Source organism: Chironomus tepperi, unplaced genomic scaffold (genome assembly GCF_022539635.2).
Source record: "Chironomus tepperi strain 1889 unplaced genomic scaffold, CSIRO-AGI_Ctep_v1 contig_8, whole genome shotgun sequence".
NCBI lineage: Eukaryota > Metazoa > Arthropoda > Insecta > Diptera > Chironomidae > Chironomus > Chironomus tepperi.
In genome coordinates this window covers 1,630,844-1,645,037 of record NW_027226130.1, presented here as the reverse complement: position 1 = coordinate 1,645,037, position 14,194 = coordinate 1,630,844, and the positions used below count along the sequence as shown (strand labels likewise).

Below are 14,194 nucleotides of genomic sequence, written 5' to 3'. Positions count from 1 at the left end.
TCTTTGTAACAGTAAGCAAACTGCTCTAAAATGTTCCAGAACCTCTCAAATGTTTTCTAGAAAGTGCGAGGTTTTGACACAGCGAATTTTCTCGACATCCGTAGATTGTTCCATTTCTCTACGTTTTCATATATAAAGCGGACGTAAACGTAGCGAAAAGCAATCATTTCAAAAAAGATAACTGAACAAGAAAGAGCTCACAGAAGTGAAAAAGTAAAAGAAAATTCAAATCGAATCAAAACTAAAAAAGTGAAAAAATTGACTAAAAAAACTAATTTTTGTGAATTTAAAAGTCAAGTAAAGTGAAAAATAAAAGGAACTAAAATGCCATCAAAACAGAAAACAGGAACAGCAATTGGTATTGATCTTGGCACAACATACTCGTGTGTTGGTGTCTTTCAACATGGAAAAGTCGAGATCATTGCCAATGAGATGGGAAACAGAACAACACCAAGTTATGTCGCATTCACAGACTCAGAACGATTAATTGGTGATGCAGCTAAAAATCAAGTTGCAATGAATCCACAAAATACAGTATTTGATGCAAAACGATTGATTGGACGACGATTTGATGATGAGAAGATTCAAGCTGATATGAAGCACTGGCCATTTAAAGTCTATAATGATTGTGGTAAGCCAAAGATCCAAGTTGAATTTAAAGGAGAACAGAAGAGATTTGCACCTGAAGAAATCAGTTCCATGGTCTTGACAAAGATGAAAGAGACAGCAGAAGCATATTTAGGACAGAAAGTCACAGATGCAGTTATTACAGTTCCAGCTTATTTCAATGATTCACAACGTCAAGCAACTAAAGATGCTGGTGCCATTGCTGGTTTGAATGTCTTGAGAATCATCAATGAACCAACTGCAGCAGCACTTGCTTATGGTCTTGATAAGAATCTTAAAGGAGAACGAAATGTTTTGATTTTTGATCTTGGTGGTGGAACTTTTGATGTCTCAATCTTAACAATTGATGAAGGTTCATTGTTTGAAGTCAGATCAACAGCTGGTGATACACATTTGGGTGGTGAAGACTTTGACAACAGATTAGTCAATCATTTCATTGAAGAATTCAAACGTAAACATCGATCAGATTTGAGTAAGAATATTCGTGCATTGAGACGATTAAGAACAGCATGTGAACGAGCCAAGAGAACATTATCATCATCCACAGAAGCAACAATTGAAATTGATGCTTTACATGAAGGAATTGATTTCTATTCAAAGATCACACGAGCACGTTTTGAGGAAATGAATATGGATTTATTCAGATCAACACTTGAACCAGTTGAGCGTGCATTAAGAGATGCAAAAATGGACAAGAGTCAAATTCATGATGTTGTTCTTGTTGGTGGATCTACTCGAATTCCAAAAGTTCAAAAAATGCTTCAAGATTTCTTCTCTGGCAAGAGCTTGAATTTCTCAATCAATCCAGATGAAGCAGTTGCATATGGTGCTGCAGTTCAAGCAGCAATTCTCACTGGTGATAGCAGCTCAACAATCCAAGATGTCTTACTTGTTGATGTTACACCATTATCATTGGGTATTGAAACAGCTGGTGGTGTCATGACTAAACTCATTGAAAGAAATGCTCGAATTCCATGCAAGCAGCAGAAGACATTCACAACATACTCAGATAATCAGCCAGCAGTTACTATTCAAGTATTTGAAGGTGAAAGAGCTATGACAAAAGATAACAATTTATTGGGAACATTTAATTTGACTGGAATTCCACCAGCACCAAGAGGAGTTCCACAAATTGAAGTCACATTTGATCTTGATGCCAATGGAATCTTGAATGTATCAGCTAAAGATAGTTCAACTGGAAAACAAGAAACAATTACAATTAAGAATGACAAAGGACGTTTGTCAAAGGCTGAAATTGATCGAATGCTTTCTGAGGCTGAAAAGTATCGTGATGAAGATGAAAAGCATCAACAAAGAATTCAAGCAAGAAATCAACTTGAAAGTTACATCTTTGGATGCAAACAAGCAGTTGAAGATGCTCCAGCAGGTAAATTGACTGAAGAAGACAAAAAGATCGTCCGTGACAAGTGCACATCTGAATTGTCATGGCTTGATTCCAATACACTTGCTGAAAAGGATGAATTTGAACATCATTTGAAAGAAATGCAACGAGTTTGTAGTCCAATCATGGCAAAAATGCATGGAGGTGCTGGAGGACCAAAAGCAGCTGGAGGTTGTGGACCACAAAGTGGACAAGGAGCATATGCTGGTCCAACAGTTGAAGAAGTTGATTAAATCAGCAGTTAATATGTTAAGCTTCAAAGATACTCAATTCATTAATCATATTGGATGTTTAAGCATTTATGCTAGAAATTATTCATTGTCACATAACTTATTGCTTCCTTGGTTGTAGGAGAGAATAGTCATAGCTTTAAGTTCAGGAATCATGAGACTAATGAGACTAATCTGTAAATTATTGTTCCTTTTTGTTATGTTTGTAAATTTGTGATTATTTGAGATCTAAATTAAATTAATTAGAAGCGCAATTATTTAATGTACAGCACTAATTATTAAGTAGAATAATAAATTATTTTTAGCTTTAAAGAACCCTAAAGATTTGTCTTTGCTTCTTATTTGAACTTTTAGATTCATAAAACAATTAGTAATCCAATTAAAGTGTCTAAGCTTTCCAGATGTTATGAGCTAAAGTTTTCTTGAATCTACATCAATTTTGAGCAAGCCAAACCTAGTGTAGCATAGACAATCGCAAAAGACATATGCAAATAGGGTGTTCAAGCACATATTTCAATTGTGCTATGGCTACACCAGCTTTCAAACCTCATAAATATTGAAGATTGAAGAAAGAACTGAAATTTTAGCAATTTTATTAAAAGTTTTCCAAATCTGTGATCTTTAAAGCAGAGTTGGCAGGATTTTGGAAGTCCGGACCCCAAAAAGGAGGAAAATGGTATCTCCACTATGCAGTTGACACCCAAGAAAAGTTGTAGTCGTCTCAAATGGAGTCTGTACTCCAATGGATGCGCTTAAACATTGAAGTCTGATTTAAAAACTTTTTTTAGGATTTTTGGAAAAATCCTAATCACTTGATTATTGTGCACAAGACCCACAGGTTGTCCATCACTAGTTTAAATGTTATTTTCAACAACTTTCATCAATCTGCATTCAAAAGTTGATAAGTCTTCATTTTCACCAAATATATTCATGTGGGAAAAAGCTCCAACTCTTCCAAGAATCCCATACATACATTTCCATAATATCATTGCCCTTGCCACTTCACCGAACGCATTCAAAAGTTCATTCATTTTTACACGTCCATCGCAAACTTTTACCAAGAAAAATAAAATAAAATATATTCAATTTATATAAAAATTTGTTGAAATTCCAATGAATTAATTTACATGAAACAAATTGGAAGCAATTTTATAAAATGATAAATTTTTTCCGCATATCGATGTGCTACCTTGTAGCTCGTTAAAATAAATAAATCTCACTTTTTTTCAGCTATAATAAATAAATAATCCATTCTATTTTTGATCTTCAGTGTTAATCTGAAAAAAATGATAATAAATTCAGAATTCAATCATAAAGTTATTGCATTTCCATTTTTTATGTCAGATATTGCATGTTGTTTAATCTATGTGATGTATATTTACGTAACGACAATCTATTGTGTTCGACAACCCTATCAAGTTTATCTTATCAGTTCATTTCGGCTGTTATATTAGGTTGCTATCTTATTTGCATGGATATGTAGTCAACTAATACATGTGATTATGAATATGAATATTTTGGATATATTTAGAAATGGATAGAAATGTAGGATTGTGTATGGTGATCAATTCAAGGACAGGGTTGCCCGAAAAGCACAATTGGTACGCTAGGACATCACTTCGTCACTACTCGCTGATGCTACACCAGCACATTCTATGATAACCAAAGCTTTGTTTGAATCCGTCTCACTGTATGACATTGAAGGAAAACCCTTACCCATCCATAGTCTAATTGTAAAGCTGCTTCCCTTCAAGAAACATATTTTGGATTGGCTTTTCTTAAATCATTTGAATTAAGTATCCCGGACAGGGTATCCCGAACAGCACTTTGTGTTCGCTAGGGTACCGCAGCATAGCCGTTCGAATAATTAAACGCGAAGCTGCCCTGACGACACCATAATGATTGATTTCAACTCATTTTTATGGCGGATTATCATATTATGCTGCTCGGGGAAGTAAAATTGCAAATGCTGATTAGATGTCGTTTACTTATTACATAACGCTCTTAAATGGGGAGAGGGTGGATTCGAGATTTTGTTACACCTCAAACAATCAATGGAGATCTTGTTACTGATGAGAGAGTCAAAAATGAGATTTTTCCTTAGCCATATGCGTTCGTTCCCGCAGTTGCAAAAAAGGCACCTGTGACAGGCATAATCTGTACAAAATGGTAATTTGTGTGGTTTTTATTTCAAAACTATTTAAATTATCAAGAAATTGTATAGTTTTTGTCTGTCATAGGTGCTTGTTTTGCAACTCTGATTTGGTTCTTCAGTTCTACGACGAGTTTGGCTCGATTGCCCCACTAGACTTTTGAACACTTATTCTTTACCCACTGGCATTTCCTGACTGGTTTTTGCTGACTGGCATGATGGTCTACTAGTGCAATTCCTTACTGATTATTGTCCCATCCATTATTTCCCCTCTGAAACTTTGTTCCACTCAAACATTACTTACTTCTCGTTTTCTTAGCTGGTCGCAAAGATCAATTGTGATCCAAGACCAAATTAGTTACAAGTTCCAAATTTCTCGATCAAATTTCAAATTTTTCAACCCCAAACCTCCACAAGGTCATGTAAAACCACAAAATTTCCATCATATTTAATATTATATCATGAATATTGATTATCATCAATTGTTTATTACGTCTACCGGCACCAATAAGCAGTCTGCATTAATTTTTGATTTTTATCTATCACTTGACATTCTATTGCTCTGGTATTTTTATACTCTTTCCACGGATCTTTCTTTTCATGGCCAAAATTCAGCAATAAACATTTCATAAATTTTTCTTGTATTTCATGAAAAATGAGAGTGAAAATTCTTGGTGAGCGGAATTTTCCAGGCTCTCAATTTTGTTTATTGAGAATTTCCTGTACTTAAATTTCCAACGGAAAAGCCAAAAGAAGACAAAAATGAACTTGTTGAGTTAATTTTTTTGAAGAAAGAATGTAGTCATAATGATGGATTTATGAATATCCACATATACTCATTTGTCCTTCATTCAAATTTTGAATAAAATGTTTATGAATCTTTAGCGGATGCGTCATGCGATCGTACGGATTATGTAAAGAATATTGGAGTAAATAAATAGAGTTGATAAGGATGTTTTATGACTGTTTTATGAGCTTTGAAGGTCTTTTTGATAGATATTGATGAACAATTTTGAACTTTTGTTAGTTCAGGAGTAAAGCTGCTGTTGCCAAGTGGCTTGACAGCTGTCATTCTCGTTTTTGTATGGAAATGAGTTCGATTCCCATCAGTAGGTTGATCTTTTGACGATTTCCAAAACTCAAGTGCTAATTCCGACAATGCTCCTGGTCTCGAGAGTACTTACTTACTGGAACCATGACTTGGACTTGAACCTAGGTTTCTACAAAATGCTCTATTACTCGCCATATCACTGGTCTTGAGAGTGTCTACACATTCTAATTGTTGAACCTCATGTCGATATTCCTGTTGCGTATAGCTTTGACTGTAGTAGATATTTTCAGTCCGGCTTTTCCGTTTGGTTTCTTAGCTTGTACTTAAGGATGACAGCTTTCTAGGCCAGTGAGCCCTGTTATAATCAGTGTATCGTTTGATTCAGCTCCACTATGTGCCATTAAAAGATAACTATTACAATCTCTAGTTTGATCCAAAAAAGGAGATTCAAAATCTATTTGGAGCAGAACAGTGAAATAATGTCAGTTCAATGTGAGGTCTGAGAATTTATACAAATTAGATGACAGAGTCAGCAACATAATTAGATGGAAAACCTTTTGTTGTAAACTAAGCTCCAACATTTTCGCCGTAAATAATTAAGTGTCTGTAGCCTGATTGTGAGGCTGCAACCCATCATATGAGATATTTTGGAAAGCCTGTTGTTCCTAACTGGAAATGAGCATCACCTAATTGAGCGTACTTATAAGTATAATCAATTAATACAATTGAGCATGCTGAATTTTGTGAACTTGCTTCTTGTCTGCTAGGTATTCTATCTGTTAACTGACGTATTCCGGCACAAAACTCGGTTGCCAGTGGTGAATCAAGCATTATCAAGTGGATACTACTTGATATTCGAAAGACGTACTTCCTCTCTTTGATTTACTGTCTATTTTGATAATTTCTGAAACACCTACCTAAATTAAGGTCAATAATTTTTAAAATTCAAGAGTTGTAGATTTATAGAATTCTAAAACAGCAACATCTCATAAAGGTATATAAATACATTTGAAAGCCTCTTACTAGAATCTGCATCCAACTTACACCCTTGCCTTGCTGTTACATCATGAAGAAGACGACAAGAGCATTACAAATTTAAAAGGTTTTTATTTTTATTTTTGCACCTTCATGACCTCTTCAAATCAAAATAAATTACTTGCAAGCTGTTGCCATGCTACCTGCCAAATTTAAATCAACTTTAAAGAAGTTCTTAAGCAACCAGCACAAGACGTTGCCTTGGATTTAAACAAAAAAGTGTTCTTTTTTGTTTTACACTTTTTGAATTCGACAGATTTGTAATTAAGCTACACATCTCGCATTTATTTTCATAAAAACGACGTCGTGGAGTATTTTTTTGCATACTTCAACCTTTATGATTTCGAAGAATGCTTGATATTTGAATAAGATTTGAAAAATTAAATTAAAAATTACACGAGTTCTTACTGACAAATACTTGAGAACTCAGACGTGTTGAGTAAAAAATTGGAATTTGATCATTTTTTTGTGAAAAATGTCTGCGAATGATTTAAAGTGGAAATGTTAGATCTGGATTTTATTGCTAATAATTGCAAAAAATTGCTTCGATTTTAAATTTGAATGGATGCATTTGGGCGGATAATTAAGACGACAAATTTAATCATTTTTGTCACAATTTAGTCTAGATGTTACTCATGCTATAGACGGATCCTCAGAATGTGGTTGACTGGTGATCCAGCTGATTGGTCGCCAAACCAAGTAATGCTACAAAGAGCAGGTCACGAAGACATTAATCAGAAAATTAAATGTCAAAACAGAGAATCTGTACAAGCTTTGTGATGTGGCCAGCAACAGAGTTAGATGGAAGGCCTCGTGTAATAACCAAGGCTCCAAGTCGGAGCATGGTTCAAGTAAGTAAGTAAGTAGATGTTACTCAGATACCAAAATATTTATATTCATCCGAATTGTTAGAACTGATAAGAAAACGCCGTTGTGGCAATATTTCAATGTGTGCAGGAACAAATTTGGGTCTCTTTTTAATCAATTTTATGCTTTCTTGATGAAAGGAGAGGGAATGGTCTGCGAAAGTTCCGAGCCGGTCCCATTTTGAGTTTCAAAAATCTTCCGGGACCGTGTCTTCGCGAAAGCTCAACTTAGTGGAAATTTTGCAGTCAACCGTTCTTCAATCGTTGGTTTTAATTGTTAAAAATGGAGATTTTTAAGCAAAACATTCAAAAAACAAAAATCAAGAGAATTAAAATTTTATTCATCCAAAAACAACGTTCCTAAAATATTCAGCAAATTAATTCAAAATTCAAATTCCAATAAATCCATCTGCAATATTTTCCTGCATCGAAAGCTTATTTCAGTTCCAAATAAGCTCAAAACATATTTCAAGCTTCAATACAACACACATTCCGCTAAATGCAGTATTCACACCTACACCCAAACAGCACTAGACTCACTACATGCTCAATTCTATTCATGTTAATAATTTATTTCCACTCCCTGTTATCAATGAATTTTAATCAAGCATTCTCCAAAAAAAAATAAAAGAAAAAATTCTAATTCAGTGTATCATGTAATCAAAAAATATGACAAGCACATCATAAGTGAGCGATAACAATCAGTATATGATATATACGTAAACATTTCAGACATGCAACAGGTTGAATTTTTGCCATAAGGAATTGAGAGAGTTTGAAACATTTCCAGTCGTCGACTCTCACAGAGAGCCTTAATATCTTCTAGATTCCAATGTATAGCACTATAACACTCATTGTATCATCAGAAATTTCCTCAGTTTACGTCGATCTTTCAATCTAGCATGATCAAATGGAAAAATAATTTGTAAAATTTTTTTATATATGAAAAATTAATCGGGACAACAATTTTTTTTATGTGCTACTCAGTTCAACACATTAAAGTGATTTATGAGGATAGGAAAAAAAAGATTTTTTTTTATTGATCTTGTTTGATAGATTAAAGTTTCATATGAGTAACGTGTAATTATGACTATAATGTAAACTAAAAGGTACTAAGTGAATTGTGGACTTTTTTTTTATTTCATTGCGTATGGATATAAATTATTAAATTTGTGGATGTGATGTAAAATTAGAAAAAAAAGAAAAAATTATAAATTGTGAAAAAAATATTCAAAAAAATGCCAAAAAGGAATTAAAATTGAATTTTGTGAATTTGTGAGTTAATTTTTTATTTATTTAACATTTTTTCACTTCCAAAAAAGTTGTCTAAATAAACAATAATGAAGAGTCAGGCTGTTGAGAATTTATTATTATTTTTTTTTTGTACACCTGACAGTTTTGAGTGCTTTTTATGATGATGGGATTCTTATGAGCTGAAAATTATTTTTTTTTTCTATTTTTTGCGATAAAATTGTGTGCCAAAAATAAAGGTTTTTTGGGTGATGGGAAGTGCTTTTTTTGTGGTAAATTAAAAAATACACTTTAGATTAGTGCTGTCTTAATTTTTTTGTGCCACGGAAGATCTTAGTGGTAATCTAGGACAGAATCCACAAACAAGATGTTGTTCATGGCATTTTCGAGAGGTTTTGACTGCATTTTACTGTGCCGCTGAACATACTTTGCACAATACTGCTTTAGATCGTCTTCAGAATGTTGATTTTAGTGCTTAGTTGACTTTAGCGAAATTAGAACTCAAAGTCGGCTTGAATTTTGTATGAAAAAATCGACTCGACTCCATACAAAAATTTTGAATTTTGTATTGAATCGAGTCGACTTTTTCATTCAAAATTCTAGTCGACTTCCAGATTTGTGTTTAATTTTAAATTGTCCTCAAATTGTGTTTTTTGGCTATTGGGAACTGAATTTTTGGAGAAGAGTCGAATTGACTTGATATATAATCCGAAATGACTTCTAACTCTATTTCAATCTTGATCCTGATCTTGAAAATTTGGGATTTCGAGAAAGCAAAGCATAAATTTAAGCGACACAGATGAATAAGATTTCTCCAGTTGTTCTTTTAGGATACAGTCAGGGATTGATTTATTAATACAGATTGACAATAAATGTTGGTAAAAAAAAGTTTTAAAGGACTCAAACAAGGTGGACAAAAATACTTTATAACTAATTGATTTCGCAAAATATCGGGACACTTTTGGAAAAAATCGGGACACTTCTAAGTTTGGCACTATTGGGTTTCTTTTGGACTATTTTGAGTCTTAATATTCAAAGAACTAGTTAAATTACGTACGAAGCTTGCAAAAAAGTGCAAAAAATAATTGAGATTCCTAAAAAATATTTTCAGTCCTGGAATTCAAGCCAGGATCAACCCAGACCTTCAAAACGAAAATGTTTAAAATTTGGCAAAAATTCCAAAATTTCCATTTTGAGGCTTTGTCGGAACACAGCAGCAAGGCTGAAAATTACAGCAGCGTCCCGGCAAAAACACAGCAGTGGGCCGTCTTAGTTGATGACAAGTTAATGTCCATTTGATGACTTTTTCTAACATTTTTCTGTCTCCTCGGAAGTTAACTTCCCTCAAAATACAGTCTATTAATCTGATTAAATGCAACAGTCCATTTCGTACATTTTGCACATTTTCACTTAGGATTGTTCATTTTCATTTCACTTAGGAATGTGACAAAAAAATAGTTTTTTTTTTCAAAATTGTTCATTTTATCACTTTTAAACTTTCATAAAAAATCTAATAAAATTGCAACTTTATGATATGAAAATTGAATTGGTGAATTTATGACTATACCTTGCACTTTTTCAATTGCTGAAAAAGCTAAATGTGTTATCGGTATCATATTGTTGAAAATTATTTAGTGTTATGAAATGTGAGAATATATCGAGTAATTTAGTTTGAGTGTAAATACTTTGGTGTCATGTGTTAAAAAAATTTATTAAAAAATTGTGTGAGAATTTAATAATTTTTTAGTTTTTGTGAAAAAGTTATGGAAATGTGGAAGAGATTAATTTTTTCGTGGGAAATAAGAATAACGAGGTTTTTGTGTTTAGTTGCCTTTATTGACAGAGTTGATGATTTATTCCGATTGATTCACTGTGAATCCGCACTATTCTTGGCCAGAATGCTTACTTTTGCAAGTTTTTTGAGTTGTTTTTCTGAATTCTTTTCTACGGTTGAGTTCCAAAGTGGACAAGACTCAAATTTAGTGACACAATCTGATCAAGAATTGTCGAGACAGAAACTTTGAAAGATTTTCTTGTTGCAGAGCTTGAATTCAACTTTAATCGAGTTTTTCATACAAAATCCGAGTCGACATCAAGCTCTGCCTTGTAGTTTCGGTTTCAGCCCCAATTTCAGCTTTAAATTGTGATTTTAACAATTTTTTCCAAATTAAAAACCAAAAAATTTAAATTTTTTCTAATTTTTATCAATTTAATTCCATACAAAATTCGAGTCAACTTCGAGTTATGCCTTGTAGTTTCGGTTTCAGCCACAATTTCTGCCTCAAATTATGATTTTCCTCATTTTTTTCCAACATAAAAATCACAAAAATTTCAATTTTTTCCCAATTTTTTATCCAAAAAACCCATAAAAATCACAAAAATTCAAGTTCACATTTTTCCATATTAAATCAATGTCAATCACAAAGTCAAGAACTGTTCCTCGTGTGAACTTGCTATCAAGCTCAAACATTACATCACATAAAATGCAAACATGTGTCCATATGGGGTGCTTAATAATGTTTATTACATTTTGTGTGAATTTTCAGCTGTTTTGAATTTTCATTTAAATGCTCCAAAGATTCTCAAACTTTTTGTCCATTTCCTTCAGCTTAAATAAAACAATTTTTTTCTTCCTTTTTTTGCCATTTCGATTAAAGCTTTTGTGCAATAATTTAATTTTACACGGGAGATTAATTTTTCTGCTTCTTCTGTGACTGTGAATCATTAGTTTGCGGAAGTTGAGAAAAAGAGAGAAAAAATAAAAGAAAATTTTTCCTTTAATGAAAAACTTTTTCTTTTCTTTTCTGTTAGTTTTTTTTGCCTTTTATTCCATTTTAATTTTTAAAGAAAGTTGTCTTATTGCATTGATTCCAATGAGGATTGAAATTAAGTTTCATGTTTTAAAAATAAAAAGTTTTTCTTATTGTAAGAAAATTGTTTTTAATTAAATTTTGTGAGGAAAAGTCAATCTGGGGACTTTTATATGGATTTCAATTTGAATTTTCTTTTTTTGTAAAATTCCCAAACAAATTTGTATTGTTAAAAATGAAAAACTAAAAATTAAAAATTTTAAAAAATTGAAAATTTTAAAAATTGAAAATTTTATGAAATTGAAAACTGAAATTTGAAATTTAAAATTTAAGATTCTGAAGATTTGACATTTCAAACTTAAAATTTTTAAAACTTAAAGTTTAAAATTTGAGACTTAAAATATTTTCAAACTTAAAATTTCCAAAATTTAGGACTTAAAATTCAAAATTTGAAGTTTAATATTTCCAAAATTTAAAATTCAAAATTTAAAATTGAAAAGTTCTAAAATTTAAAATATTTAAGATTTGAAATTCAAATGCAAAATTTTGTCGAATAAATAAATATTTTAAATGTTTCATCAAAAATAAATTTCGCATAAATATTCAAAAAACATTTTAATTTTGTTAACCAGAAATGTCCAATAATGCACGTCATATCACATAAATTTTATTAACTTTTCATGTTTTATAACACATTAAGCTCTCACGAGAGTTTAAAAAAATACGCAAAAAAATAAATTGTGAAGTGATAAATTCAGAAAATTTTTCCTCGCTCGCAGCTCCGAAATCGAAATATTTAAAAAAATTTATTAGTTTTTTTGCGATGTGTAACCCATACATATCACCAACGCATTAAATCTATCAATATTCATTTTGAAGCCAACAACTTTGTGAGAATTTTTTATTTAATTCATTTACGATTTTTGATACTTTTTTTCTGTATTTTATTGCAGTTTTCGTTTGTATATACGGATAGCCGCACGTGTGTTTATGCGGAAATTTTTGAACTACACACAGAAAATAATTTAATTCTGGGAAATGTAAATGAGTAAATTTTTAATGGATTTTAAAGATTCTTTGAAGAAAAAAAATTGAAATATTTTTGAAATTTTAAGGTTTAAAATCTTGGAAATTTAATAAATTCTGCAAATCAAGGAATAAAAATCAAAATTTCAAAAAAAATTTTGAAATAAAATTTTAAAAAATTTGAAATAAAATTTCAAAAAAATTTGAAAGAAAATTTCAAATAATTTGAAATAAAATTTCAAAAAAATTTGAATTAAAATTTCAAAAACATTTGAAATAAAATTTCAAAAAAAAATTGAAATAAAATTTTAAAAAAAATTGAAATGAAATTTCAAAAAAAAATTGAAATAAAATTTGAAACAAAATTTAAAAAAAAATTGAAACAAAATTTTAACAATTTTTCAAACAGAATTTCAAAATAAACCAAATAAAAAATTCTCAAATCCGTCATTACATCTCAAAATTACACTTTTTTTCTAACTCGTTATCAACCCGCAATATTTTATGCTAGAAAAAACTTCACAAAGAAAGGAAGAACAAAATTAAAAAATTAAAAAGAGAGTGCCTCACAATCTGGCATTATTGATTAAATACTCATTCAAATACGACATGAATTAAGAACAAAATTAAGAATTAAGACAAAAAGTTTTAATTAGAAAAATTATTTTTAAATCAAAAGTTAGGCAAGATTAAGGAAAAAATGGATGTTCCTTAACATTTTGGTTGAACTATCCTAACAGACTATGAGCATACTCACCTAAATTAGGTGACTCATGAGTATAATCAATCAATATAAATGAGCATACTCAACTATGGGCCCCCAATAGGATGCGGCAATAGGCCCCTGTACCAAAGAAGTAAGCAAGTAAGTGCCGCGGCACACTTTGGACAATGTCATAAACCGTATGATATTGTAAGGTTTTGGTCGAGGTTTATCACCAAGGTGTGCTGCCAAAAAAATGGTCGCTCATCACTGCAATACAGCATCAGCAGCTGATTTTTCAAAACTTAAAAATCCAGACGCAGCAAAAGTTTTATAGACAAAATAAATAGGCTTGCCTTTATTTATTTACGATCGAAAAAACAGGATTTTTTTGCCATTTCATCGTAAAATCTTCATTAATTTGCAAAAAACTTACTTTTTCCTTAAGTTCAATTAAGTTTGTAAATAAAATAAATTAAAATTTTCTGGATTTGAAATTGACTTGATGAGATTAAAGCCTTCAATCAAATGCAGATACACAACTTTGTTATTTAATTGATTTTTTTTCTTTATGTGATTTTATGGATTAAAACCACTTTAATTAAAATGACTTTCCCATCACAATTAATTGACTTTAGTTTTTTAATTGAAATTTGTAGCTTTAATTCTAGCTTCTGTTATTTCATTGAACGTTGACAGATTTATTTCTGAGAAGATTAACGCTCTACGCTTTGCTTGCTTATGTGTGAATATATATGGCACATTGCACTTATCAGTGATTTCATTCAGACGGTGTTTTTGTTTGCTTTATACTTTATTCAATTAAATAAGGAATAATCAGTCGAGGTTATGACCTGGAACAGACTGATTTTGATAATTTTCTTTAAATTTTGTGAATTTTATTGATTTATTCTTGAATTTTGGTGTCTACGTTATGTGTTAGATAAGCTTGTCTAAGGCAACTCACTGACTTCCTTGGCTAAGGCGAACGAAGGCCCATTTTGGTATATTGAGAACAGAGTTGGCAGGACTTTGGAGTCC

The 14,194-nt window shown here is 31.4% G+C and overlaps 1 protein-coding gene across 1 annotated transcript; it reads left to right on the top strand.

Moving 5' to 3' along the window:
* The first annotated feature begins 181 nt into the window (after positions 1–181).
* Positions 182–2,581, top strand: LOC139100785 (heat shock 70 kDa protein cognate 2-like). Its single transcript, XM_070653524.1, has one exon. The coding sequence runs from the start codon at positions 325–327 to the stop codon at positions 2,260–2,262; it is 1,938 nt and encodes a 645-aa protein (XP_070509625.1). The 5' UTR covers positions 182–324; the 3' UTR covers positions 2,263–2,581.
* The last annotated feature ends 11,613 nt before the right edge of the window (positions 2,582–14,194 follow it).